This window comes from Saccostrea echinata, unplaced genomic scaffold (assembly GCF_033153115.1).
Source record: "Saccostrea echinata isolate AGI-Se365-2 ecotype Australia unplaced genomic scaffold, CSIRO_AGI_Sech_v1 ptg000034l, whole genome shotgun sequence".
Classification (NCBI taxonomy): Eukaryota; Metazoa; Mollusca; class Bivalvia; order Ostreida; family Ostreidae; genus Saccostrea; species Saccostrea echinata.
Window position 1 is genome coordinate 4,087,260 of NW_026889783.1, and position 27,006 is coordinate 4,114,265.

General features: G+C 35.6%; 1 protein-coding gene across 1 annotated transcript; it reads right to left on the minus strand.

Annotated features, from left to right (window-relative positions):
- Positions 1 to 21: 21 nt before the first annotated feature.
- Positions 22 to 27,006, minus strand: LOC133199700 (uncharacterized). Its single transcript, XM_061335569.1, has 29 exons — positions 26,919 to 27,006; positions 26,637 to 26,716; positions 26,332 to 26,343; positions 21,841 to 22,050; positions 20,849 to 21,606; positions 19,723 to 19,938; positions 18,340 to 18,542; positions 17,534 to 17,683; positions 16,680 to 16,835; positions 16,465 to 16,595; positions 11,747 to 12,628; positions 10,448 to 10,594; positions 10,210 to 10,317; positions 9,955 to 10,131; positions 9,711 to 9,807; positions 9,424 to 9,617; positions 9,102 to 9,323; positions 8,604 to 9,000; positions 8,355 to 8,518; positions 8,047 to 8,280; positions 6,635 to 6,805; positions 6,054 to 6,214; positions 5,261 to 5,972; positions 3,828 to 3,960; positions 3,415 to 3,662; positions 3,130 to 3,298; positions 1,727 to 2,968; positions 1,552 to 1,643; positions 22 to 228 (listed from the first exon to the last, which is right to left on the minus strand). Exons 1-29 carry the CDS (start codon positions 27,004 to 27,006, stop codon positions 22 to 24), a joined length of 7,761 nt encoding a protein of 2,586 aa, XP_061191553.1.

The window sequence follows — 27,006 nt, forward strand, 5'->3', positions numbered from 1 at the left end:
TCTAATAATATTTCACGAAGTCTACAAATAATAAAGATTCCGCTGGACTAGGTTGTCCTCTTTCTTATCAAGTGACACTTGAATATCCCTCAGGGTGCCGATTCTTTCGAGTTTGCTGATGTCACCATTTCGTTGTCCTTTAAGACATTCTGGCGTCAGGTTAACTCTCAGATCCGATGGTTCCGTCATTGTTGTCAATAAAGACTCTTGCCTTGACCTCTGTGAATACTGAATCATAATAATCAGTTTAAAAGAAGGAATGTTTAAAGTATTAGATGTTGGATCAAGGAGACTACACTCAACTTTTAAATATCTGTAAATCCCATTTTATTTCCGAGAAAATTATTATAATTACGCTAGGCCTCTGCTCGCGAAAATGTCATTAAAATATTATACATAACAATAATAAAAATTGTGATTTTTTTTAATTACAATTACCTAGTAACAATCTTGCAAATATGAGGTGTCGCAAAAATTTGGAGATCTACAGCAGATGGATCTTTTTTCCAGTCTAATGGTTCAAATACACTTCATTCAATGATACTAAACTTTGAAGTATTTGTGTTCATAGGCGCTTGGTTTCAGGATGGTGTATTTTGTGTATTGTGTGTTCTTCTATGTCTGTCTAGATGCACTTATTAAAATAAAAATCAAAACTCGCTGGAACAGCATTTTTAAAAATATCATATTTCAATATATAAAAATACACAAGGTTCGCAACTCGCCATCTTGGATTTCAGGGGGTGCCTCGGTTCACGCTTGATTTTATTCAACATCTACACTTTTCCTACCGGTGAGATCTAGCTTCAAAAATGATTGAATGACCCCTTTCTATTGCCTGCCGATTTGCACTTGCCGTCTAAAACGCATGCAGTAAACCAAAAACGTCCTCGATACCTAGCACTGAAACTGAAAGCAACGGAAGTGATGATTTCTAACTATTTAAAGTATTGAGGCGTCCTGGAATTGCAAAGAAAGTCTAGAGAGGTCAGAAACCGCGCCAAACTTGTTCTCTTTAGACTTTCTGTGCAATTCCGGGACGCCTCTATACTTTAAATAGTTAGAAATCATCACTTCCGTTGCTTTCAGTTTCAGTGCTATTTTTTTTAAATTTAGGGCTAATTATCAATTGTCAAAAAATATATGTGATTTACACTAATAACTTTTTTTTTATTTCCAATGAAATGAATAATAAAATAAAATAAAATCAAGAAAAGAAAGATATCAAATAACATTTGGAGATAACGTACTTAAAATGCGTCGACAATATCATGCTGCATCGTAGTTGTCTTTGAAAATGTTTCTCCTATTTTTGTATACTAAATGCATTGACTAAAACAAAATATATGAGGTACGAATACCTGCATGCATGCAGACTAAATAAAATTATCAACCGGAAAAAATACCCCTTTTTTGTAAAAATTAAAACGAATCCCGATTTCTTTTCTGAAGTTAACTTGAGCTCTTTAATCCAAAGCCATAAAAGGCAAATAAACCAAAGTGAAATTTGCGGGTTTATTTCTTTATATGTTTTAATAAGATAATACTTACCATGAATTCTTCTCCCAGACTTTGAACAAATATGTCTCTGATTAACTGAACAATGCCAAAGGCATTTATCTTCTCGCTTCGCAAATTCTTTTCTCCTTAAATTTTAAAAGTATCAAATTAAACTCACGAAAATAAAACTGGTATACAACTTGCATATGAAGAACTTTATTTTTACCTTTTGCAGTGAATTTTTCTTTAGCTTTATCCTTCCTCTGGAGTGCCATCGCCATTCCAAACAGATTACTTATGCTGGAACTAAGAATATCAAGTATTCCGTATGTTTCGGGATTTTGCCTTGATTGATGGCGAACTTTCCTGATGCTGTAGTTAAGAATGGCAGAGAACATCGTTAACAAAGTGAAAATGACACAAAATGTGTACGTAAAATAGAAGAAAGAAGCCGCTTCAGGGGCCACGTGTATCATCATATCCAGGCGATTCTTCCCAATCAAGGAATTGGTCAGAGTTCCAAAAGATTTGAACACAGTGTTGTATTCGCTCAAAGATGTACCATATATCAGAAAACCAAATATGACGTAAGCGCTGTATATTATGCTGAAGACGAGGCCAAATCCGATTAAGTCCCTCGCAGAACTAGTTATAACTCTCACAATCTCTGTTAAACGCCTGTTGTACCCCAAAATTCTCAGTATTCTTAAGGTCGTTATGAAGGTCAGAACGCCAACAATACAATTAAAAGCAAAGTCCCACAAGAAAACAGTCTGAAAACCATCAAATGTGTCGTTTGACAATTCTTTGGCCTTTGGTATGGTTTCATTGGCTTTGTCTAAACGAATTGAAAAGACGACTATTCCAATATAACTGAGAACAATACAGGTCATGTCAACCAAGTTCCAGATTTGTTTTAGGAATTTCAGTCGCCTTTGATATAATTCTTTTATGACCCTGAAGGTTCCCAAGCATAAGAATATTAGAAAAACAAGATAACACAGGAGGGCATATGTTCCTAGCGCACCGGTAAACTCATTGGGCCTGAAAACCCAGATGTTGGACCAGGGCAAAATCCCACCTGTCTCGATGAATTCGGCAATAAACATGGCATACGTGAAGATGTTTATGTTAGGATTGTAAAGGTTGAGTTCCAGGAACAAGGCTCGAGTATGTCTATCCACCCATCTGTACTCGACCAAATGATGAACAAGGTCATGTGCCTCTGTCAAGGACCTCGGCAACATAATTACGTAGCCCCCAGGTTTGTACATGTGAATTTCACCAGGAACATCTATCCCTTCATCTTCAGATGAATATTTCCAAGCACGTCTGAGAGACTGTGGTGTTCGAGACAAACTCTTTTGGAGTCTCCAATACGGGTAAAAATTTCGGGTTTCAATATTTTTATCTTGGTATTCTCGTATGCATGGGCGAACAATATGAAATATGTATGAAATACAAGGCTCTGAAATTAAATGACAGATTTAAGCCCCACTACAAATTATTCAAATAATTTTCAATAATTCTAATAAAATACATACCTACTATTTTGACACTGCCTCCTTTATACAAACGGATAAGTGAAGAAATATTTAAATTAATGCTATAAAATAGGATATTTCCTACCCTCCGTGACTCTAACTTGTCGTAGTTTGGCGGTACCCACTCTGATATTGACGAGGTCCCCTACCCAGGGAGCGGAAGGAAAGGAGTTGTTACTCCAGTCACGTGATGGATAGAGATGCGGTACAACCGTGTTATTTAACCAGTTAAAGTAGTCAATTGTCTTATTAACCTAAATATAATTGAATGACATCAGACATTTAAGAAAAAGAAATATAAGAATAACTATGAACAACGTTTCAAATAAATTTTAGGCGATTTTCATACTAATATATAGTATTTCCTTACGTTTGCAAATTTGTTGTAGGATACAGGGTCCTTGACAAGTATATTATGGACGTTTTGCTTCAGTAGAAATGACCTCTGGTCTTTGTGGATATAACTAATGCTGAACATAATGAAAGCAAAGACTCCATATGTAAGAAGTTCTATAAACACACCCCTGGCCCTGACTTCCTGTTGACGTCTGTTCTTAAAGTTTTCAACATCGTGAGGTAAAGCTGGCTCGTGTTTACCCAGGATCTGTCTTCTCATTACTTAATTATAAAGGCAATACAATGTTTATTTCACCATGGACTTAAAACGATTGACAAAAAAAAATAAAAACAAAAAACAACAACAACAACAAAAAAACAGTAAACAAAAAAAAAAAGAATGCTTCATTTTTAAATTAAAAAATTGCTAATGGTAAACAGGATAACCATTTAAAGATCCACTGTAATTGCTGTAGAAGACTTTTGCCAAACGACGAAGATGGTGGACATCGACATTCAATTTGTATTGCGTTTCTTTGTTTTTTAAAAACAGCGCAACCATCAAGGCCATCAAAATGATCTGTTAAAAGGATATTAAAGTCTTTTAAAAATTCAAATTATAGTTTAAAAAGATTTTAAACTAAATTAGATGTGTCGTTAAAAGTCTTTTAAAAATTCAAATTATAGTTTAAAAAGATTTTAAACTAAACTAGATGTGTCGTTATCGCCACGAATGCCCCCACAAGCACGCAAAATTTCAAATGAAATATTTAGCATTAAATTTGTATTAGAACTTGACCCGTATTTTCTGGTAAAATGCCTGCATATGCAATTTCAACCTTTCAATTCTCAACCCTTCAAGAAAATTTCTTATTTTTTTTTAAGTTCAAGAGGAATAACTCTGTCAAAAATCATCGGACCACGACCAAATTCAAATTTGACCTCTATTTTTTTTGGTAAAATAAATGCACATGCAATTTCACCCTTATACATACATCACTTCAAAATTTAGCGGAAACTAAAAATTTCTTATTTTTTCTAAGTTCAAGAGGGATAACTCTGTCAGAAATCATCGGATCATGACCAAATTAAAACTTGACCTGTATTTTCTGGAAAAATACATAGATATGCAATTTTAATCTTATACAAACATCGCTACAAAAGTTAGAGAGCGGAAACTGAAAATTTCTTATTTTTAAGTTCAAGAGGGATTACTCTGTCAAAAATCAATGGACCATGACCAAATTCAAACTTGACCTGTACCTGCATATGCAATTTCAACCTTATACATGCATCTGTAGAAAGGTAGAGAGCGGAAACTGAAAATTTCTTATTTTTTCCTAAGTTCAAGAGGAATAACTGTGTCAAAAATCATCAGACCATGACCAAATTCGAACTAGTACTTGACCTATATTTTCTGGTAACATGCCTGCATATGCAATTTCAACCTTATACATACATCCCTACAAAAGTTAGAGAGCGGAAACTGAAAATTTCTTGTTTTTTCCTAAGTTCAAGAGAGATATCTCTGTCAAAAATCATCAGACCATGGCCGAATTCAAACTTGACCTGTATTTTCTGATAAAATGTCTGCATATGCAATTTCAACCTTATACATACACCCTACAAAAGTTAGAGAGCGGAAACTGAAAATTTCTTATTTTTTTCCCTAAGTTCAAGAAAGATATCATCGGACCATGACCAAATTTGAACTTGACATGCGTATTTCTAAGACGTATTGATATGTCAAATTTGAGTTGAATGTGTGCAACCGTTGCAGAGATAATGAACGGAAAGTGAATGATGACGGAATGACGGAACAAAGTAACACTATATGTCCCAGCCAATTTAAGGCAGGGGCATAATAAAGCCCTAAGTACCTTTCCAGGATCCACAATAAATATAGACTCCAGGAAAGACAAAATGAACTTGATAAGCCATCTTGTCGACTTCTCTTTGCCCCACTGTATGCTGTACAAAAGCAAAAAGAAAGAGGAAACCGCAGCAGAAGCAAACAGTAGGAACCAAGCGAAATAAAGTACCCATTTTGGGAACAAAGTCACTTCTGTATCAAATGTTGAGGTCAAGTCTACATTAATGGGCACATCTGTATCTGTTGAAGTGTACTTTTCCGATGTTGTTGATCGTTTCCTTGAAGAGATTCTGCTTAAATGATACGAAGATTTGGATGTTTTTTTAAACACAAACGAGGCGCATAAAATTGGTGGAGTAGTGATCAAGGCTACCATCAAAGACACGTAGAGGTCCTTCAAGGAAAAGTCCAGACTACCGATCTTAACTTGACTTGCTGATACAATAGCGTTCTCTTTGAAGTACATGGCATGACTGATCATTGTCAGCAGCATAAGCACAAACAGACAAGATCCTCTCTGGACGCGGGAAAAGTTGCTGCTCTCGGGACGAATCAAGGTAGACACGAGAAGATGACTGTCAGTGAGATTGAGTTGAGCCTGCTCCGAAAACCGAGTGTTAAAGCTGTTGAGATTCTCCATTGTACAGACAGGAAGAACCCTCTCTGTTCTACCGTCATCACGATCCAGTGATAACCATCTCCCACAGTGAAATATATATCTTCAATAAATTACAATTAAGTAAACATATAAAATAATACAAAACTCGCCGTATATGCATATTTTATGTAATATATCATACCTTGCTTTTGTTTGCAAATCATCTACAACTATTTTGTTTAAGAACCAGGACTTTGTATTGCCCGGTCCTGAGTTATCATGCCATATTCGGAGATAATTCAGTCTCCCAAAATTTGATCTTGAACTGGCAATAAACCTACGGACAGATCCAGCTTCAAAACCCTAGGAAAATAACAAAGTACATCTTTGTCAATAAATGTTTGCAATGGAATTCCCTTACCTGTGCGTAACGGCTTGAAAGTGTCCTTCTTAAAAATTTAGCAGGATATTTGATAGGAAAGCTTATACTATTTGAGACTTCTTCAAATGATAAAACGATATTTTTTCTTAACCCAAATAATCCAGTTGTTACATTCCGCTGATATTCGAATATTTCATTCACCTCGAAGTACATAGGGAGAGGGGACAGAGATATTTGGGTTATAGTTTTACGAACTTTTGATTTTCTTTTTTGTAGATACAATAGCAAAAACACTCCATTTACAGTCGAGTTTTTTGAGGAATAAAGTATTCCTAAAGGTATTATTGTAAGAAAATTATTATTTGGTGATTAAGATTTTCCGAGATTTGATTAAAACTTGCAGAGTGAGAACTTCCGCTCAATATTCGTATCCCAGAATCTTCATCCTCTCCCGATAAAATGAAATTGACGTTTGACATCGTGGCGGCACCTCTGCGCATGCCAGTGTATACAGTTATCATGTAAAAGTAGATGTCATTCTCACCATTATCACAAAGGAACTGAGGGGCCCACTGAAAGAAGATTTCCAATGGAGTTAAATGCTAAAACTGTATTCAAATACGTTTAATAGATTATTGTAATTAGAACAAGAGGCCCATGGGCCACATCGCTCACTTGAGCACTTTGGGTAGGAAATCAGTATTGAAAAGGACATTACATTTATAAGTGGTCCCTACCTACCCATAAAAAGGGGGGGGGGGCAAGATTTGAACAAACTTAAATCTAAACTAATTAAGGATGCTTCCATATTTCTTTATACTAAACATGGCTTTTAGATTTTTTTTCCTACACGTTTTATCTTTTATTGTGGCCCGGCCCGATCCCCAGCGGTTGATGATTTAAATAATCTTGAATCTTTACTACCTGATGATGCTTCCGTATGAATATGACCAATCATGGCTTTGCTGTTCACGAGAAGATTTTTACAGATTTTTCTTATGTAAAACTTTGTTTGTTCATTGTGGCCCCACCCTATTCCCGGGGATCATGATTTGATGAAATTTAAATCTCCATTTCTGGAGGATGCTTCCATAAAAATATGACTAATCATGGTTTTGCTGTTCTTGAGAAGAAGATTCTTCCTATGTAGTCCTGTGTAAAACGTTAATCGTCCATTGTGGCCCCACCCTTTCCTCGGGGTCATGATTTGAACAAACTTGAATCTACACTACTTGAGGATGCTTCGATATAAATATGACCAATCATGGATTTGCTGTTCATGAGAAGAAGAATTTTTAAGATTTTTCCTATGCATTTCCTATGTTAAACTTTGATCCTTCATTTTGGCCCCATCCTTCCCTCAGGGGTCATGATTTGAACAAACTTGAATCTACACTATGTAAGGAAGGTTTTACATAAGTTTCTATTTTTTGGCCCAGTGGTCCTTGAGAAGATACCACCAAATTTTCACTATTTCTTAATTATTTCCCCTTGAAAAGGGGAGTGGGACTTTATTTGAACAAACTTGATTTCCTTTCACCCAAGGATGCTTTGTGGCAAGTATGGTTGAAATTGGACCATTGCTTCAGGAGAAGAAGTCGAAAATGTGAAAAGTTTACAAAAAGACGGACTACAGATAAAATGTGATCAGAACTCCGGCAATGGAGAAACTAAAAATTTGTTAACACCCATCAGCAGCCTCATTTTACATTGAAAACAAGTGTATGCGAGTACATTGGACTTAGGATTTAAATTTTTTTTTTTAAAGTTAGTGGCATTAAAATCTTGGAATAATTGCTAAGAGGATTTATACCTTCAGGGCGTCTTTATAATCCTGTTTTCGGAGTATAATGACCAGGATAATATAAAGACACAACATCACAATCAACGTCCCATACACTGCAGCGTTGTCGACGTCAAAGTCTGAGAAGTCGACGCGATCAATCAGGTTCGGTTGAACGTAGAAAGTGGATGTGAAAGCGCTCTGCTGACCGGAAGTGTGTGGACAGTGGCAGACGGTAGTCTCGATTGATGATTCATCTCCAATCTAACAATTTAAAAAAAAGGTTTGTTACACTATATTGAAATCTTAATCTCTGAAATCGGTATTTAATATTAAACCTTGCATCCGCCTGTGATCCACGATGCTGACGTGAATGACCTGGCCCGACAACCCATAGTGAAGACCTGTACACCAATCGTAGCCAGAATGACACCTTTCTCGGCATTATTTTTAATTCTGGTCTCAACAGCATCCCTAGCCTTGCGTCTTCTATCCTCTTTTTCTAACAAATTTTAACATATTAATAACATTGAACACAGCTTTATATTTGATTGAAAAATGAAAAAAAAGAGGACATAGCGAGATACCTTTCTTTTTAAGCATTAAGTATCCTTTGGTGTGCGAGATTATTCCAGAAGGGACTTTAAAGCTGGTCTGATGTTTTCCAATATCCAATTTGATGTCGAAGTTTACCTCAGTTGGACGGGCTCCTCCTTTTATGTAAAGTTCCCAATCTGTAAAATCCGTGAGGTTTTCCGGTTCCAAGTGAATAATCGTGAGGTCATTCATGCTCACAGCAAATTCTTGGTAAAAGGTCATATTAGAGTGAAGGAAAAACCAACTTTTATGCAAGTTGTCTACATTCCTGTTCCGCAGACGGGCTGTGATATTGCAGGAAAAATTACCTTTCAATACCAGGACTTCAGACCAACCATATGAAGTGTCATTCAAAACTGGGAACGGAGATCTTTTGAATGCTGCAATCTGGAATTTTGAGTGTTGAATCATGAATAGAGTTATGTTTCACGTGGTTGATAATCTAGATTGAACAGTTTTCGAACAACCTATGAAGCAAGAATTCTTACCAAAATATTGACGTCATTGTGTTGATTTCCTTCCGCTTGCAGTTCTACATTAATCCCACCAACTGTGGCGGAGTAATCCTTAAATGACAAAGGTTCGATCCTCTCCACCACAACAGAGACTAATGTACGGTTCACCGATAGTTTCCTCCCTGTTTCAGCGGTGGTCATTGCCTTTTCTATCGCATCCAATGACTTCATCAAAATGGAGGCGAAGGACTCTAGCTAAAAAAATTTTTAAAAAAATTTGCAGACGACATTACCTTTACTATGCGCCACGTATATAATATCACTTAATTAATTAAGATTGTTTGGCGTCACTAACCATTTTCATCCTCTTGGTTGTTTGATATTTCTCCGATAGCATGTAATCTTTAATTAACCGTTTTCTTACAAAAGTTGTGGAAACATTCTCCACCTGAATTAGCTCTTCTTTATTCAAGGTCATTAGTTCATCCAAATCGTCCGTGTAATGATAGTAACTACTCAGTAATACTGTGTCAACGATTTTCAGCAGACCTATACAATTACAAAACAGCATATAAGAGAGAGAGAGAAGGGGGATTCAAAATCAAATATGCAAAATGTTTCTTCCTTTGATCAATACTATACCAGTGATGGCCTGTATGGCTTTGTCCTTGTCTCTGAGGAGACTTCTTGGCAGGCTGTCATCAGAAAGCAGCACTCTCAGTGCATCCACAGTGGTTATCTGTTCAGTTATGTTACATGTAATATCAAGCATTGTATTCCTCCAGAAACGTGTAACATGTAAATTCTTTAGACAACAGGAAATTTTCTATGGATTGGTAACAGATTCACCAATGTGTTCAAACCCATTCGACGATGATATACTTACTATAGATTTGGGTGTTGTGATCTCCGGATTCTTTGTGTAGATGTGCATGCTGTCCATGGACAAAAGCAACATGTGACATGCTTCTTTATCGGAAAGCATGCTTTGTTCATAATGTGGAGATCCCAAAGAAAACTTAGATATCCAATTGAGAGTGGACTCGGATAGAATGTTAGTTCCCTGAAGAAAATAAGAATGAAAACAAGCTTTTGGTTCTTCTACTTGCAGATTAAGTTCTATACTTGTTCCTTATTTTACCTGTTGTAATTTCTTTAAAATGGACGAGTTGGCAAAAGCCAACATCGCTCTCAGATCTGAAATGTCTGCATTCATTAACCCTGAGACGTTGATGTTAGGAAAAGAGTCCTGCAACATAGAAAAGCACTGTCAGCATAGACAATCTAGAGAAAGACGATTACAGAACAATAATACCGAAGAATCTGATGGAGCAAAAGGAGAAAAAGTCTGTATTATAACTTGTGTGTTCAAATCTTACATTGAACTGTACTCTGCTGAGCTCGTTGGCTGTAATATGGATGGCATGCATCTGGGTATCAGGATTCTGGCTGTACTTAAGTTTGGTTAGAAGGTTCCGGCATAAAGTATCAATATAGGTTTCTCTGTTATAATTATCGTCTCCTGCCTACAACATTAAAACATTCGATGTTTGATCAAACAAATCATAGTGACTTCAGAAGAAAAACAATATAACAAGGCGTTTTTTAAATTCTACTACGGTTATCGCAAAGATCAAAGAGGTGCCGCCACCATTATTCTCCAATAAATCACAAATGTCATCAACAATCGATTTCCTCTAATTGTGACTGCCTTCACTAGGAAAAGGATAGATGTATCCTTTGATTGTGACGCAAATTCGTGGGAAAAAATTTACTTTGGGTTAGGATTACAACGCTCTTTATCTAATCTTTGAGAAAAAAAAATGAACGAGGATAGCATTTAATTGTGACGTCAAAAGACACTTACGATGACGTCGAAATCTAGCTTCTGCATTTCTCTATAAATATAAAATACATGGTTACTGTCTTGGAATATAAGCGATATTTGGGCGAGGGTAAGAAAACGTGATAGAGGGCGAGGCTTGCCGAGCCCTCTATCACGTTTTCGACCCGAGCCCAAATATCGCTTATATTTCAAGACAGTTATCATGTATTTTGTTTATCCTGCAACTTTTTTCAAATAATAAATTGGTAAAAAAGTAAAATTCAAAGTATTTTGCGTGTTCGTTATATTATTGCGCTGAGCTCGCATCACCGCTAGGTTGAAGCGTGAAACATTTATCCTTCCGCATAATAACGTAAGTCTACACAGATTGTAAAAAATGTAGTAAAACGAAGCACAAAGATAAAATTGATGATTGACTGAGATATTTATTAAATAAAATATCATCAAAATTTTATTTGAATTAGCAATAATCGACGAATGTAATTTTGAAGTAGATTGTAAACAAATGACGTAAATTTGTAACAGTGTCAAAACCGCAGGAAAACAAAGTGGCGAAAGTTAAATTATTGTGAATTTATGATTGATGTCCAGTGTAAATGTTTAAATTCTGGATGTGAAGTGTCGCCCCAAAGAACATGGAATTCATCTGGCTGAATGAAGAGGCTTCCGACACTTGTAAATTGAAATTTTCAGTTGCATTGTTTTGTATAAATTGTGAATTACTCGTACATGTAGGATTAGGCCTGGGATCAACTGAAGTGCTGCTCAAAATGTGTGAGTATTTTCTCTGTTGATTTTCGGTAATAGAGCTGTAGTTTAAGACAGATTGTACATTTTTATGTCCACTTATTTGCATTTTATCTGTTGGTGGGACATTCAAATCACGGAGCTTTTGAATAAGATGCTTTCTCGCGCTGTGGTTTGTTAGTTTTTTCCCTGTAAAGTTGGCTTTAACAGCCATTTCTTTCATGAAGGATGCGAGCTTTTTCTCCCCAACTTTTTGTTTTAAATACCATTTATCACTTCTGGGGTCATCTAGAGGAATAGTGCGTTTTGAAAGATAGAAAGGGTCTTCATCCGAAGAAAATCCAAGAGGTCTTTTGGCCGAGTACAGTTTGTAAGATTGAACAGGATCTCTTATATCCCCAGAAGAAAACATTTTGGGTTTGACCTGGCGTATGTCAACAATATTGTCGCCTGTTCGTGTTTTGGTTTGCCTTTCATTATACTCTAAATATTCTGTCCCATGTGATGATACTTTGAGTTTAATATCCCTCCAGCGTAAATTATAGTGTTCGCTCACTCCTCGTAGTCCGAAATGAATAGAGTTATTGAACCAGAGAGTATACAAGAGGGACTCGGGGGTTTCATTACCAAGGATTTTCTTTTCATATAATATGTTTATTTCTTCGTCTGAAATTGCCTCAGCTTTGCTTGGTTTATTGCCTTTACCTTGTTTTTTCAGATTTTTTTGTTTTGCTTTTAGGGCGTCGCGAGTCAAACGAAAGGAATCGTCTTGACTATCCATGATTTTATGCACATATTTTTGTCGTCCTAGTTTTCTGTCCAAACTACTTATTATAGATCTGAGAGAACTTGGTTCGTATTCTTGACCGTCAGTTTTTCTTACTGACAACACAAACATTGCTAAAAGCTGATCCAATTCGTCACACGGAATTTCATTCAAATCGCGGTTTTCATTTTGAGGAATTTTCTGACAAGATTCACATCTTTTAGAGTTTTCTTAATTGTGTTTGAGTTTTCTTGATTAGTTATGAAAGTTTCAACATCGTTAAATTTCAAATCAATAAACTGAGGGTCATTGTTGACTCGGACTTCAGTTTGTACGGTAGGCCTTGCTGATTCTGAAATTTCTGCAGACGGATTTTGTTCCAAGTCATTCAAAATATCAGATAAATTTTCATCGAAAGAAATATCAAGGATGGGAATTAATTCGGGTGGTACAGGAGGGGCCAAACCTTCGTCATGCGTGTCGCTTAAAGTGTTTTGATCCACCTCTTCATCATTGTTTACGTCAAACTGGAGGTCAAAGGCGTCAGCGTCCATTTTGTCGCTAAGTAAACAAAGTAGTCCGGCATCGAAAGGTCAATAGGTCAGCTCGAGGCTTTAGGGCATTGACCGAATTAATCTTTGGTTTATTAGGTTATCTTTATTAGGTCAATGCAAGGGGTGGTTGCAGGATAAATATAAAATACATGGTTACTGTCTTGAAATATAAGCGATATTTAAGCGAGGATAAGAAAACGTGATAGAGAACGAGGCCTGCCGAGCCCTCCATGTTTTCAACCCTTTTATATTTCAAGACAGTTACCATCTATTTTGTATATCCTGCATCATATTTTTACATTTGACGTCCAAAACGAGCTATTTTCAACAGATTCGTCAGAATTGTTAGAGAATATACCCCTTAGTCTCGAGATTTTGTTGGCAAATAAAAACCTCGCCCTTTGGGCTAGGTTTTTATTTGCCAACAAAATCTCGAGACTAAGGGGTATATTCTCCAGCATTTCCTTCGACTCGGGTATTATATCTTAAATATTTAATGTTTTCGGAGCTCTAGAGTATATGTCAACACAAGAGTGACATCTCTGACTATACCTTATATATGGGTACTAAAAGGGGTATACCAAACTTGGGTTGAATACGAAAGGGAAAACATCAACGTCAACACTTTTTAGAATAGATGTTGAAATATTAAGGTAACGACCATCATGCTCAAAGTCCACTGAAGCAATAAAAATTGTGAGTAGAGCCAACATGGACCTCTAAAAACAGAAATGGGATCAGGTACCATGGAGGAGAAAGTAATCTCTGTCGACCTGTCACACCCGCCGTGTGTTCTATGTCATTATCAGGTAAACAGGAAAATCCGAAGTAAATTCAGTATGAAAATAATGGCCCAACAATTTGTATGAAAGACTTTTGGTAACATTCGACCTAACGACAGAGTATATTTTCAAACAAGGTCATTGTATCGACCATAGAATTTGCAAAAATATTGACTTCATTCGTAAGAATTCATACGTTCGATGCTATCGCTTTTGAAAAAAAAAATGTGATTTCAAATTTTCTAAAAGTTCTTTGGGGTTTTTAAGGTATCAACATCTGATGAACACCACTTCTCGAATATGTTGTTTCACAGTACTGCAGAAGTTTTTCCTTCACTGCTGTTAATATTTTTGTGGGGAGGAAAGAAAGGCTTGATAGAACATTCACTTGATCCCGCTATATCTCTGTAAGGAATTTTATAAATTTTTTCTAATCCAATATAGAATGGTAATTCAAAATATTTTGGTAATGCACCTTACAAACAAAGATAATGTCAGCTGGGACCAGTACCTACAATTGTTATGTTATCTGGATAATTCTTTAGCCACTTCTGAATTATTGAATACATAAGGACAGATGGTTCTCATACTGTCCCTCAATCGTTTTTACAGATTTTAACATCCACCTTTTACTTTTTATCCATTCTGAAAACAGTGTCAGGGTCTTCTTCATAATTAACCCATCGTCTGGCATAATTTCCGACAGAATTTATTATAATTATAAAATTCTGTCGCCAATTGAAAGATCTGGGTTCTGTAAATTTCAATTCTTTTAAAATAAGTGAATTAAGGTCCTCATAGTTAATGATATTCACCAGTAATGACATGAAGAACATAAATACGTAGGAGGATTTTGTTTCAGATAGTCGATATCTAGGCTCTGTTAGATTTTGTAAGTAAAAAGTTTGGAAGCAATGGTCGATGAATATTTGTAAGAAATACAAGGTGTGGACTTCAACTTGAAACATGGTGGAATATAAGACTGGACCTTTTCATGATTAAGAATTGCATTAAATGGTTTAATTGCGCCTATTCCTTTAATGGCACATTTAAGTTTAAAGAAGAAACGGGTTACTTGAGAAGTGTTCTCTTCCATAAATCGTTGCGATTTAAAAAGCCTGGATTAGCATATCCATAATCCCAGATCCCATCCCGTACTCTGGTGTCGAAGAATCCAACCATGAATGGCTGTTTCAAATAGACCACTTAAACTTTCAAAGGGACGGAGTAAAGTTTGGTGCGGATGTGATGAAGATCTGTCTATTTATTTACGTAACATATTCGTGAATCAAAAGAGATATATCGTGTGTATTAGATTTATTGTAAGACCGATGGCCATGACTACGCTTGTACGTCTCTGTGTATTGTTGAAAAGTTCTTTCACATTCATATAGCTACAATGTGGACTTGAAAGATTCCCCTCACTATCTATATTATCATTGCAACCATATAGAAAAACAGTGCCTAGTTTCCTTGTCAAGTATTCTTCTCGTCGTCTAAGGAAAGATGTACTTTTAATTATTTTTAATTTTCATTGACAAGACAGAATGATCAGGTAAATTTATGCGGTTGTGGGGAAGACATAAATAAATCCTCAGAGGGTAAATTGTTTTCCGTTGACAACGTTAGAAGATTTGCAGTTCAGGTTTCCCACGGTTTGGTATTAAAACTTTGTCAGTAAGAACCATTAAATAACACCTTATAAGCAAAACGCTACAGGTTTTACAGTTTTTGGCAGAATATTTAGAATAAGACGACATAATCCCGAAAAAGATTCTTCAAATACAACTCTAATGAAAACTTTACATTCATTCACTTTTTTTTGTACGAATTGTTGGTTATCTATGACATATGTTTAATATCCCGAAGGATGGTCCGAAGGACAACAACTGAATGTCCCTTAAAAGAGTGAATTTTTTTTTAATACATGGCGAGGCGTCAGCCAGTATAATTTCGTTATTATTTGTACTATTTATGAATGAATAAGTATCGAACGACAAGTGACAGACTGTCCACGAGGAGATATGCCTTTGGGTGGTTAAATGAAATATAAAGATTACAAACAGTAATCTTGCTCTAAGGTCCATTTAAACAATACAACTTGTCAGCAAAGCAAACATGGACTTCTAAAACAAAGGTTGGATAAGTTGCCATGAAGGAGTAAGCATCCCCTGTCGACCGGCCGTAGTACTCATATTTCCTTTCCAAAAGAAGAGCTTCTTCAAAGTCACGTTTCATCCGTTTTCAAATACATTAAACATCACAGTCAACTGAGGCGAATTACAGAGTTACCGTATCTATGCTGGATTCAAAAACCTCGTAAAATCCTTTAGAAATTAACAAAGATACATTTCAGAATCAAGTATTGGTAAATGTTCTTCCAAAACTCTTTCTTTACTTCTTTAAAGTATATTAAATGATATTATATGATTATATTTAATGATATTAATTGTTGAGACTAATCACTGTAAGCTCCACCTTTTTCATTACATGATGTGTAATGTTAAAGATAAAATAAAATGTTACATCTTGCCTAGTACTGGAATATCTTGAAAGATATCATTAATACAGTCTATTTCATATTACTGGGTAAGTTCATACCTTGACATATACAATTACATTGTTACATCTCAGACTGTAATACGTAACGATAATTTTTTTATTTGTAACATTTTGTTACATTTATTTAGCATTGGAATACCTTGACAGTTACGGTTACATTCGTTTGTGTTTTGTCGCCAAATCTGTCTTCCACTTCCACCTCTACTGTGACTCGGTAACCTTGGGAGGCAGCGCCCGAGGGTAACATAAAGGAGGGGGTTGACGCTTCATCTTAAACAATAAATACTTTGAAATGAAACATTAAAAATTGTTGTTTTTATGATATTTAATTACAGAAATTATGAAAACACCTACAGCCTTGGTACACCGTCACTTGATCACTACTGGATGTTCTATAGCGGACTGTATACAGCAGGGGGACTTTTGTTTGTTGATGAGGTGTGTTATAATCCTCCGCCCCCGCTCGCCAGTCCCTACAAACTACCATAAACTCTGTCTGAAGCACTAAACCTGATGCAGTAAAGTAGTATATTCATTACAATGAAATATATGAAGATAACGAACTGAGACTGCTTTAACAATGATAGATTAGAATAATTAATTATGCGTTGTTTATGGTGTCCGGATAGGGCCATTTGCAAAAGCTCAAAAGCGCGTTCAGAAAAAAGCGCCGTCGCGCTAACACACAACACGCTAACACAAGTTCGTACAACACGCCGTCGCGATTACACACAACACGCTGTCACGCTAACACAAGTTCGCACAACACGCCGTCGCGCTAACACGCTTTCAAGCAACACGCCGTCGCGCTAACACACAACTCGCATTCGCGCGATCACAAAGTTGTGTTAGCGAGTTGTGTGACAGCGCGACAACGTGTTGTGTAAAGTTGCGATAGCGCGACGGCGTGTTGTGCGAACTTGTGTTAGCGTGACAGCGTGTTGTGTGTTAGCGCGACGACAGGGTGTGCAAACTTGTGTTAGCGTGACCGCGTGTTGTGTGTTAGCGCGACGGCGTGTTTTTCTGAACGCGCTGTTGAGCTTTTGCAAATGGCCCTATCCGGACACCATAGTTGTTTCCTCTTTTTAAGAGAAGCGATACACAACAGACACACACACAAATTTGAGATACAATCATACTCAGACCAAAGCACCTCTAGCACTTTATATATATCATATGTATATCAAATCTAAAAAAAAAAAACTTGCCCTCTTTGGGCATAACTTCACAGCAACCTCCCGTCGGTGGGCTGTTCATATGAAGATGAATAAGCCAAGGAACGTCACCTGTAGTCATTTTCAGGATATAACGCTTGCCGGCTGCAAGACGATTTGTCTGTACAATAAGATGATGCCGGTCTACAAAAAAAATAAATGTATATAAAAATAAAATAAAGGTAATATTCATGCCATAGCATTTCAGATATGGAAAGTCTTTTTTTTATTTAGGTTTTCCATTTGCATAACTACAATTAGTCAATTACTGCCTTTTTCCCCTGAACACAATAAATTTTCATTTAGTCATGGTTTAACCTCCGATTGCAAGAAACCTCATCAGTTTTGCAAGTGTCTAGATTTAGGGGGTCTGGGTTTGATGCCTGGCCTGGTTCCTCGCATTTTCTCCCTTTCTTCTACATATGATATGACAAGGATTTCTGAATATAAAACATGGCTTTGCTTCCTTTAATTCTTTCGCCGGTAGCCAGATAGCCTAGTTGGTAGAACAATTGTCTTGAGATAATGATACCCAATTTCGAATCCTTGTATGGTCTGTCACATTTTCCGCCTTCCTGAACTTTTTAATATGCATAGTCATTCTTCCGATCAAATACCCCGAAAAAAGACAGTTATTCTTGAAAAACCATCTAAAACACATTTAAGAGCCTCTAATTTTTTAAAGTCCATAGCCATAATAAATTTCATATAATTTATTTTTAAAACATTGAACAAAAGTATAATTCTATGACTTATTATTTCATTTAAATTATTTTCAAAATAGGTTTACGAGATTTTACCTATGTGCATTAAGCTTGTTCCGTTGCTCAATGGATATCCTTTGATCATTTGTAATACAGATTTATTGTCTCTGCTATCTGACACGTCATATACTCCATGTAATTTTGCTGTTGCAATGCAGTTTTTATTCATGCTATTCATCCTAGCTACGTACTTCTTTGATAAACTGGTTCTAATTTCGCAATTTTTCACGCAGTAGTATCTAGAAAGAAAAAAAAAGTATAACAAGCATCCAAGGCCATTGGGCTACAACCCTCCCCATGTCATGTTTACATGTCATGTCATATATATATATATATATATATATATATGTGTGTGTGTGTAAAATTATGTGTGAGTGTGTGTAAATTTGAACACTATTTTCTGAAAATGCAATTAAAATCAAAACTCAATCAAAATATCCTTATCAAAGTATATTGATCTAAGCTGATTAGGCTCTCAGGATTGACATCGTGGAGGAAATTAATCAGATTTTGAGATGTTAAACATTGGATCCTTTTTTTTGGGGGGGGGGGGGTCGTCCGTCGTATGACAGCACCTGGTCCTGTCGACAAGTTGAATAGTGCGCGCTAGCAAACATACACTTTTGTGTTCCTAGTGTATTGAAAATGTATGTAGTTCCTATCGTGTATTCTATCGCGCAGTAACAAGGTTTCATGGGTATTATAGGGCTTTAAATGTTTCAGATTTCCAAAAGGATTTCATAAAGGAAATTACACTGAATGTAATATTATATATACATGTGTATATGATTTTTATCAAGCAGCATAGTCCTTAGATAATGTCTTTTTTTCTATTAGATATGTTTCATATGTATGTAATCATGGCATTCTGTGATATTTTTACCTGAATAAAATGAAATGAAATAAAAAAAAAAAAAAATAAAGGCCTTTGTTTTTATACTGAATTTGACTACGAAATGTTCTGTCTACCTGATCAATACAAAGGGCTCACGGCGGGTGTGATCAGTCAATAGAGCATACTTACTCCTCCTAGGCACCTGATCCTACCTCTGGAATTTCAAGGGGTTCGTGTTTTATTCCCTTTTCACAGATTTGTATTGTTTATATATTTTTTTTAAGATCGATAACATGCGCTATCTTCACCTTTTTCATTTTACTTGAATATTAAACGTTGTTGTTCTCACTTTGCCGTAAATTAGCCATGAGACGAACAAGATTGCACTGCCAATTTCTAAATTTAGTTAATTGAAGGACATTAAGAACATCCAAAGTCAATCTGTTGCAACTTTAAGGCACGGAAACTAAATCAAAGCGAAGCCGACGGACTCGGGTAACAAAATAAGCCCCCAACCCGCACTTGAGAGGTGAAACCATACAAAGGTACAGTGTGAAATTAAAGTGACGAAGTTTAACACGTACTTAATGTTGCATTCATGTTCGCCGTCATGAACAAGCACAAACTGGTAAATGTACTCTATTGATGAGGTGTAGTTGACCCTCAGGGCGATCTCTGTAAGTCCTCGCTCCATCCTTTGGAATGGGTTAATGAGAGTGAGTTTTGTAGAGTTCACGTAGTACAATTTTACCCATTTTGCAGCTGAAAATCCTTGAGGAATCAAGTTAGGATTAGAGTATCTGTAAACAAATAAAAAAATAGGCCCAAAATGGGCATGAACGGTCACTTGGGAATCGCTACGCTTCAGGATATAGACCGCCAATATCTTCGTGTTTTGCTACATAGGATCACATGATATTAACAAAAGAAAAGACCCAAAGAGATGTTTTTAAATCTTAATTTTGAGTTTAAATTATAGTCGAAACCTGGCTTAGAACCATAAATTATAGTCGAAACCTGGCTTAGAAAAATTGGAAATTTTGTACATTTTTGACCACCCCTGGAGGAAAAAAAATATCGGGTTTGCGAATAATTACTTTTTAAAAATTTTTTCTAATTTCAACACAAATTTAAAGATGCTTGTCAAAACATGATTAGTTTGGTAAAAAAAAAATCTTAAAAAAACACCTCATTTATACATAACATGTTCCTCCGTAGAGGTGAAACTTGCTGGACAAACTTCGATCTATATATGATCTATATATGTAACCTTTATTAAAGATTCATACTTGAGTTATGTCGTGTCATTCTTAGAATCACTGTCCTGGTATCTAAATTCTAATTCCATGTGCCATTTCTTGCACAAAGAAAAATGGATAATAGGTAATAGCTGTAAACAATTGTGTCCTTTGAATATCAAATTTTTAACTTTATTGGTGCTAACCCCTGGGTCTCTGGCTACATTTTCACAAACTTTTGCTTTCTTTACTCGTTGCCAAAGATGCTATATACCGAAAAAGGTTAAAATTGGTTAGTTTTTAAAAAAAAACAAACAAACAAACAAACAAAGACACACAATTTATATTTTTATACACACACAATATGGTCTGTCATTAGCCATAGTGCTTGGGAAAGAGAAAATCCCCAATTATATGATCAATTCAATCAATATATATTTGTGATTAAACGTTATGTTTTGTGATTACCTACCTTACAACCCTCCAGGAATATGAAATATTTTCACCCCAGACAGGCAGAATCTCAGCATCCACATTGATATTCACCATACTGGTGGAATTATTCACAAACTGACAGAGAACACTTCTGTGAAAATTCATCTGATGTTCAAATATAAACTTTATATAAAGAATTCCAGTTGTGGAAAACTGTCCAACCTGTATTGTGAGGGAAACTTTAAACAAACCCGGGGTGTGTGATATCAGAGGGAGTTGGTCTCTCCTGGACTTTGTTTCCTCGCCTGTCTCGGTGTTAGTAACTTTCCAGAAGTAGGTCAAATGATCCGTATGTTCGGTTCTACATCTATCTGACTGATGATCGTATTGTTTTCTACTTTTAATAATGATGTCAGAGAACAGGAAAACCGTTAAAGGATTGGATGGTACAGAATTCCGAATGTCAAACATCGGTGTGGCTTGAAAGCAATGATGATCAAGAACCATAATAGAGCGGGAAATGGTCAGTTCTTGTTTGTTTCTATGAAACACACTGAGTTTAATCGTCATGTTTCCTGTCCTGTTGTAGACATGAGAAATGGTTCTGCTTTGAGAAAAATTATTTAATGTTTTTTCTACACCATCCCCAAATTTAATGCAGATTTGTATCTTGCCGCAAAAATTAGAGATGATAAAAAAATAACTGGAAACATTGGACTTCGTGTTATCTGTTGTATATAGTTCTACTCCTGGAAACTTTATATTCCTCCGCGGTTGGGAAGTTGTGGGGTTCGTCTTTAAAAGGGTTGAATATGTAGCGGTCAGACTAGTCGTAGTGTGGGATGTCTGTGATACTGAAAATGCTTCAAAAGTTGTATTCTGGGGAACGGGTAAAGGTGTTTGTATTGGAAAACCCACCGATGCCATTGTGCTCAATTGATTGACTGTTGTCGTCAACCCTTTATTTGTGGGTTTCCAAGTTTTTAGTCGAATTTTTGTTTGTTCCGAGGTTGGTGCCAAAGTTGTGACATCATCGTCGAGTTTCCTAAAAGTTTGAACTAAAGTTTTTACTCCATTAGAAGAAAACAAGACGAATAATCCACTTTTGAAGTTCAGATCGACAGATTGTCCATAGCAAAAGGCATTGGGTAGAATCCATTCGTTGAACTGGTTACTTCCAATGTTTACAGAAGCATTGAACTTTGTTACCCCTTTCACAACCTGGAATTTTGGTAACTCCTGAAAGACAATTTCAGAGTATCTGATATATTATACCAAGATTTATTTCAGTACACTAAATACAATGCACCATCACAGTAAAACGTGAATGATGTGCCAAATGATAAAATATTTACTACAATCGTGAATATTTGTATACCTGTATACCTGTGTACCTTCTTGTTGATATATCTGCTGGAGACCGGTCCTTTGAATGAGACCGTATAAACTGAGATTCCGTGTCGCAGTAGGTACTAGCATGAAAAAGATCTTTCACTGCTCAAGGACAAAACATTAAGTGCCGAGTACAGGTCTAAATTTGCCTCCTGCAGCCCTTCACCACCAAGCGGTGGCGTCTCAATATGAGTGAAAAATCTCGAATGGATGTTGAACAAACAAAAGCAGTGTAACTGACTCATCACAAACTTTATCCCAAATAGAAGTTGTATCTTTATCTTAGTTCTCGGGAATAGATAAATTATCTTGCAGGTTGCACACGTGTGTGACGAATCTCTTAATTTTGTAACTTACCTTAGAGGATACAATAAGTGCTAAACTTCGTCTCGGATATACATGTATCTTATTTATAGATTTCATAATTAAGGACGTATGTCCCTCTGATAAAGAGAGATAACTCTAATAGCTTTTGATCTCTGTTTCATTTATAAATATTCATTTAAACAATGATTTGCCTCAAGTTTTTACATGTACATTATGGTATATTACATTTGGTTAATTTTTTGTGTCTCATATTGTATACCATATTTTCTGTCACTGAAATTGACACAGAACTTTTTATTTGTTTTGTATACTTACAAAAGTTTATAATTATAAAGTTGTGCAAAGATTTAATTTAAAGCGACAGTACGGCTCCAAAATGTGTGCTTTTTCATCCAAATTTACCCAATATATCATTAAGAAATAAGGTATAAAGTTGATGTAAGCAGTTTGAGAAACAGAAATATTCTCTACTCAAACAAAATTAACGTAATTAGAATCTGTCGGAAAATCAAGGGTCGTACGAACTGGAGCAATCTTAGATCTGTTTATTTGTACCACGTGAATTCTAAAACGGCACGTGCCTACACTGTAGAGTTTACAGTTGTAATGAATATTAGGTGAAAGCAATTTTCAAAAACACAAATTATCATAACTTTCTGATAAAATAATCTAAAATAATAATAGTAAAGATTTTAGTCTGCATTCAGGCGAATTTAACAGAATTAAAAGTACAAATGTTTACGTTTTGTGTATTGGGGTCCGAGAAAGGAAAAACCAACTATTCATACGTTATCGCGCCAAATGTCAAACTAAGTATTTTTCTGCACAGTTAAAAAAAATTAGCATTTCAAATGGCAACAATGTTTATAAGTCAAAAATGTATTTTTTATGTTGAGTTTACACTATTTTTTTCTTTGAAAGCGACGGAAAAATGAGAAATGATAACTAGTATCAACAAACCTGTCGAATAGAACCTTCGAGAGCCCTGCGTGAGTGTCGCCGAGTTCCCGTTTCTTCCTTATCCAGCGATTTTATTAATCCCCAAACTAAATTTTAGTCAGGAAAGTTGCTTTTTCAAGTTCTATTTTCAGTTTCTTTTTCTTTTTGGTCGACTTTGTCAATGTAGCAGGCCTACCGGGATTCCCTCTCTAACCATGCTGTTTTGTTTATGAAACTACGCATGCGTGCATAGCATGGAATGTGGAACCCCGAACACGTTGCGATGTATATATTTACGTCCCATAAATAACTATTAATTTTAATGAAATAATCCAAATCATTTAATTGTAAAAGTTGTAATTTTCTGAAAGTTTATACATTTATGAGTAGTAAAAAAATTCCAAATCTTGTCGGAAAATTTTGTCTAGTCAGTTTTTTGATGAGATGCGCCGTACTGTCACTTTAAAAAAATAAAACCAAGAGGAATTTCTCTCTTTGCATTTTACAAACCTTTTCATGATCATTTACGTGTTCGAAACGAATAAGAATGGCTCTATTTTTCGACTTCTGTCCCAAATTGACGTATACTGAAAGCAAATATACACCGGGAGTTTGGTTCAATGAAGTTTTCGACATCACGTCTATTATGAATTCTCCTGTTTCATCTGGAACTCTATAACACTCTGTGGTGCTACCCAGTATCTCCCACCTGCACGTCACATTCTTCCACTCAGAAGGCAGGTAACCTGTCACTTTAAGTTTCAAGGTGATATTTTGACCTATGGGCGCCGGTAGAGGGAGCCCCGTATAATTCATCACCTCCACTTCGATAGACGATGAGCGAGAGACTAGAAAGAGAAATATACGCAGCGTTACCTTAATGATGAAAAGAATAAATAGAGGATATTCAATGTTTTGTAGATGAATATGGAATTTATTTCACGAGTGGGACAGGATTTTTTTATATTTTCACGAGTGCGAAGCACGAGTGGAAATATCAAAAAATCCTGTCTCACGAGTGAAATAAATTCCATATTCATCTACAAATCATTGAATTTTCTGTTTATTATATTTTCTTTGATTTTCCCTTAGCCTCTGTCTTATCTTAACACAGTGTCATAGGCTTGACGTCATAGTTGAGCGGTTGAGACGTCATAGCTTGGTAGTTGTGAGATTGAAAACATTACATAGCATGGATTTTAGCAACATATTTGGGAAGAAATTGGCAGTTTTAGCTCTATTAAGATGGATAGTTACTATCTCTATCTTATGACAGACCAGAAATTATTTTTACTTAGTACTTTGATATCCTTTCACTCTGTGAGAGAATATCACTTTGATATCCTTTCACACTGTGAGAGAATATCACTTTTATTCAATAAATAAATCACAGTATTTCACTTTTGAAAATGTAATAAACTAGAATATAATTCAACTGAACTACTCAGCATGATCGAATACCCTATCGTAGCCATGTTTTATTTCGGACGACACGTTTTGAAATATTCCAAATGACCTTGAATTACGTCTCTTGAAATAGATTCTCTTTATAATAAGAGTTTTCACCATTTCCTTAACTTAATCTCACACAAGTGTTCACAACTTACATACCTTTCAAGTTACAAACTGAGATGGAAACAGATAAATAGACGGACATACCAAAAGCAATATCTCCCTCCTGGTCTTTGAAATAACCTGGGTGAAAGGAATATTACTGCAGAGAATTAATTAATATTTGAGACTAGAAAATCAGTTTTCTCATAGAGATGTTCATCGAAGGCAATTAACCCCAACTAGAAATGTTGTTTAAGTTTACTATAAACCATTTGTCTCCCCTTTTTATTTATTTAAAGGACAAAAGTTATATGGAAGTAACTGTTGGCACGTAACATTTTTTTATGATGAAACTCACAGATAATTCATCACGAGTCTACAAAATATGAACAGAAGTTTTTGCTGACAAAAATTCAAATTTTAATTCGAAGGTAAACGACAATGTCATTTGTGGGTCATTTTAATTTAAGGTTAAATGTCAAGGTCATTTTTGAGTCATTATACATGCATTAAAATTAAACCTCAACATTTCAAATACCATAATTTAAGATTAGAAGATAAGTAAGGTGTATTCTAGTCAAATGTATCCACCCCACCCCTCTAAAAAGAAAACTTTTATTTTGACTCCAGTGTCAAATGTGAGGGTCGCTGTCGAATAATGGTACATTATACATTCTTCTGTAGTTGAAAAACTATTGATATGAATTTAAGGTCAAAAGACAAGGTCAAATATGGGTCATATTGGGGGACGACGATTGTGTGACGTATGATGTTTCTCACCTTTGTGGCTCCAATGTGTTCTTGAATGCTGCAAGCTTGCACATAAGCTAGATTATCTAAATAGCTATAATAACCTAGACTTTCATGTTTCACTAATTTTGAAACAATAAGCAAATGTGCAAAGCAAATTATTCTTACTAGTAGTTTCAAATTTAAAATGTCTGAAAAAGGGTAGCTACATGTAAATGGCTACTATGAGCCTGATCTTTGTTTAGCTTTAGATTCTTTTTGGCATCAAAATATTTTGATCAACAGCTACACGGATCTTTACGTTTGAAATATGAACTGGAATTGAGGTCTTTGAATAATAAAAAAAAATCATGTAACTGGAAAACTGCCAAATAAGGGTCTTGCTAAAAAATATATTACAGTAGCATGAAAATGGGGGAAAAACAATGAATAAAAACTTACTAAAGTAAAGGGTAGTGGTGGTAAGGGGAGAGGAGACAAAAGAAACAATCATAGAATAACTAATGTAACTACAAATTCAGCGATCTCAGTGACCAAACTGACGGAATCGATACTTACCAGGATGTGAACCTACCAATAAAAAAACAGTTTCTTTGTAATTACATTAGTAATAAAAATTACGCGGTTTATCTTTTTCTCTTTTTTCACAAAATACTTTAGAAATATAAAACAACATAATATCATTTAGACCCACTGATGAAGGTATTAAACAAAAGATCATCATTTACTAAAGGTGATTTTGAACGAAAGGGACATGAACTGACAACAGGTAAGGTTACACCTGACCATTCTGTAGTGTGTAAATGGATGAAATATATGCAGTTTTCAACCCCTTTCTATGAAGTTTGTAAGCCAAACATTACATTGGCGATTATTCCTTGCATCCCTAGCTCATACTCCATTATCCACGTGGGTGACGTAAGAATAATAATAGTAAAGTAAGCTAATGAAACATCATAACAAATCAGAGTTTAGTAATATAATCATAGAAAATCACAAAGAAAAAACGGGGGGCATCTGTGCTCAGTCTTAAATATACGGTCTGAAGTTTTCTTGTCAAAAAAGAAAGAATAAAATCATGATAAACTTAACGCCACGCTTGATCAGCTCATTCCGGGAGAGAAAAAAAATAAGTAAATTCTTACCTGGTGTACTGATATCGGAGTTTCCGAAACAGAATACATAGAGAAGAATAAAGCCAGGGATCAAAGTACACCTTGTGGAGGATCTCAT

What these genes read in the sequence shown, in the direction of transcription:
- LOC133199700 (XM_061335569.1), bottom strand. Translation starts at nt 27,006, where the DNA reads ATGAGATCCTCCACAAGGTGTACTTTGATCCCTGGCTTTATTCTTCTC. An exon ending in AGCCATACAGGCCATCACTG is followed by an intron (nt 9,618 to 9,710) that starts GTATAGTATTGA and finishes GTAATTGTATAG; the next exon opens with GTCTGCTGAAAATCGTTGAC. An exon ending in ACAATGACGTCAATATTTTG is followed by an intron (nt 9,001 to 9,101) that starts GTAAGAATTCTT and finishes TCAAAATTCCAG; the next exon opens with ATTGCAGCATTCAAAAGATC.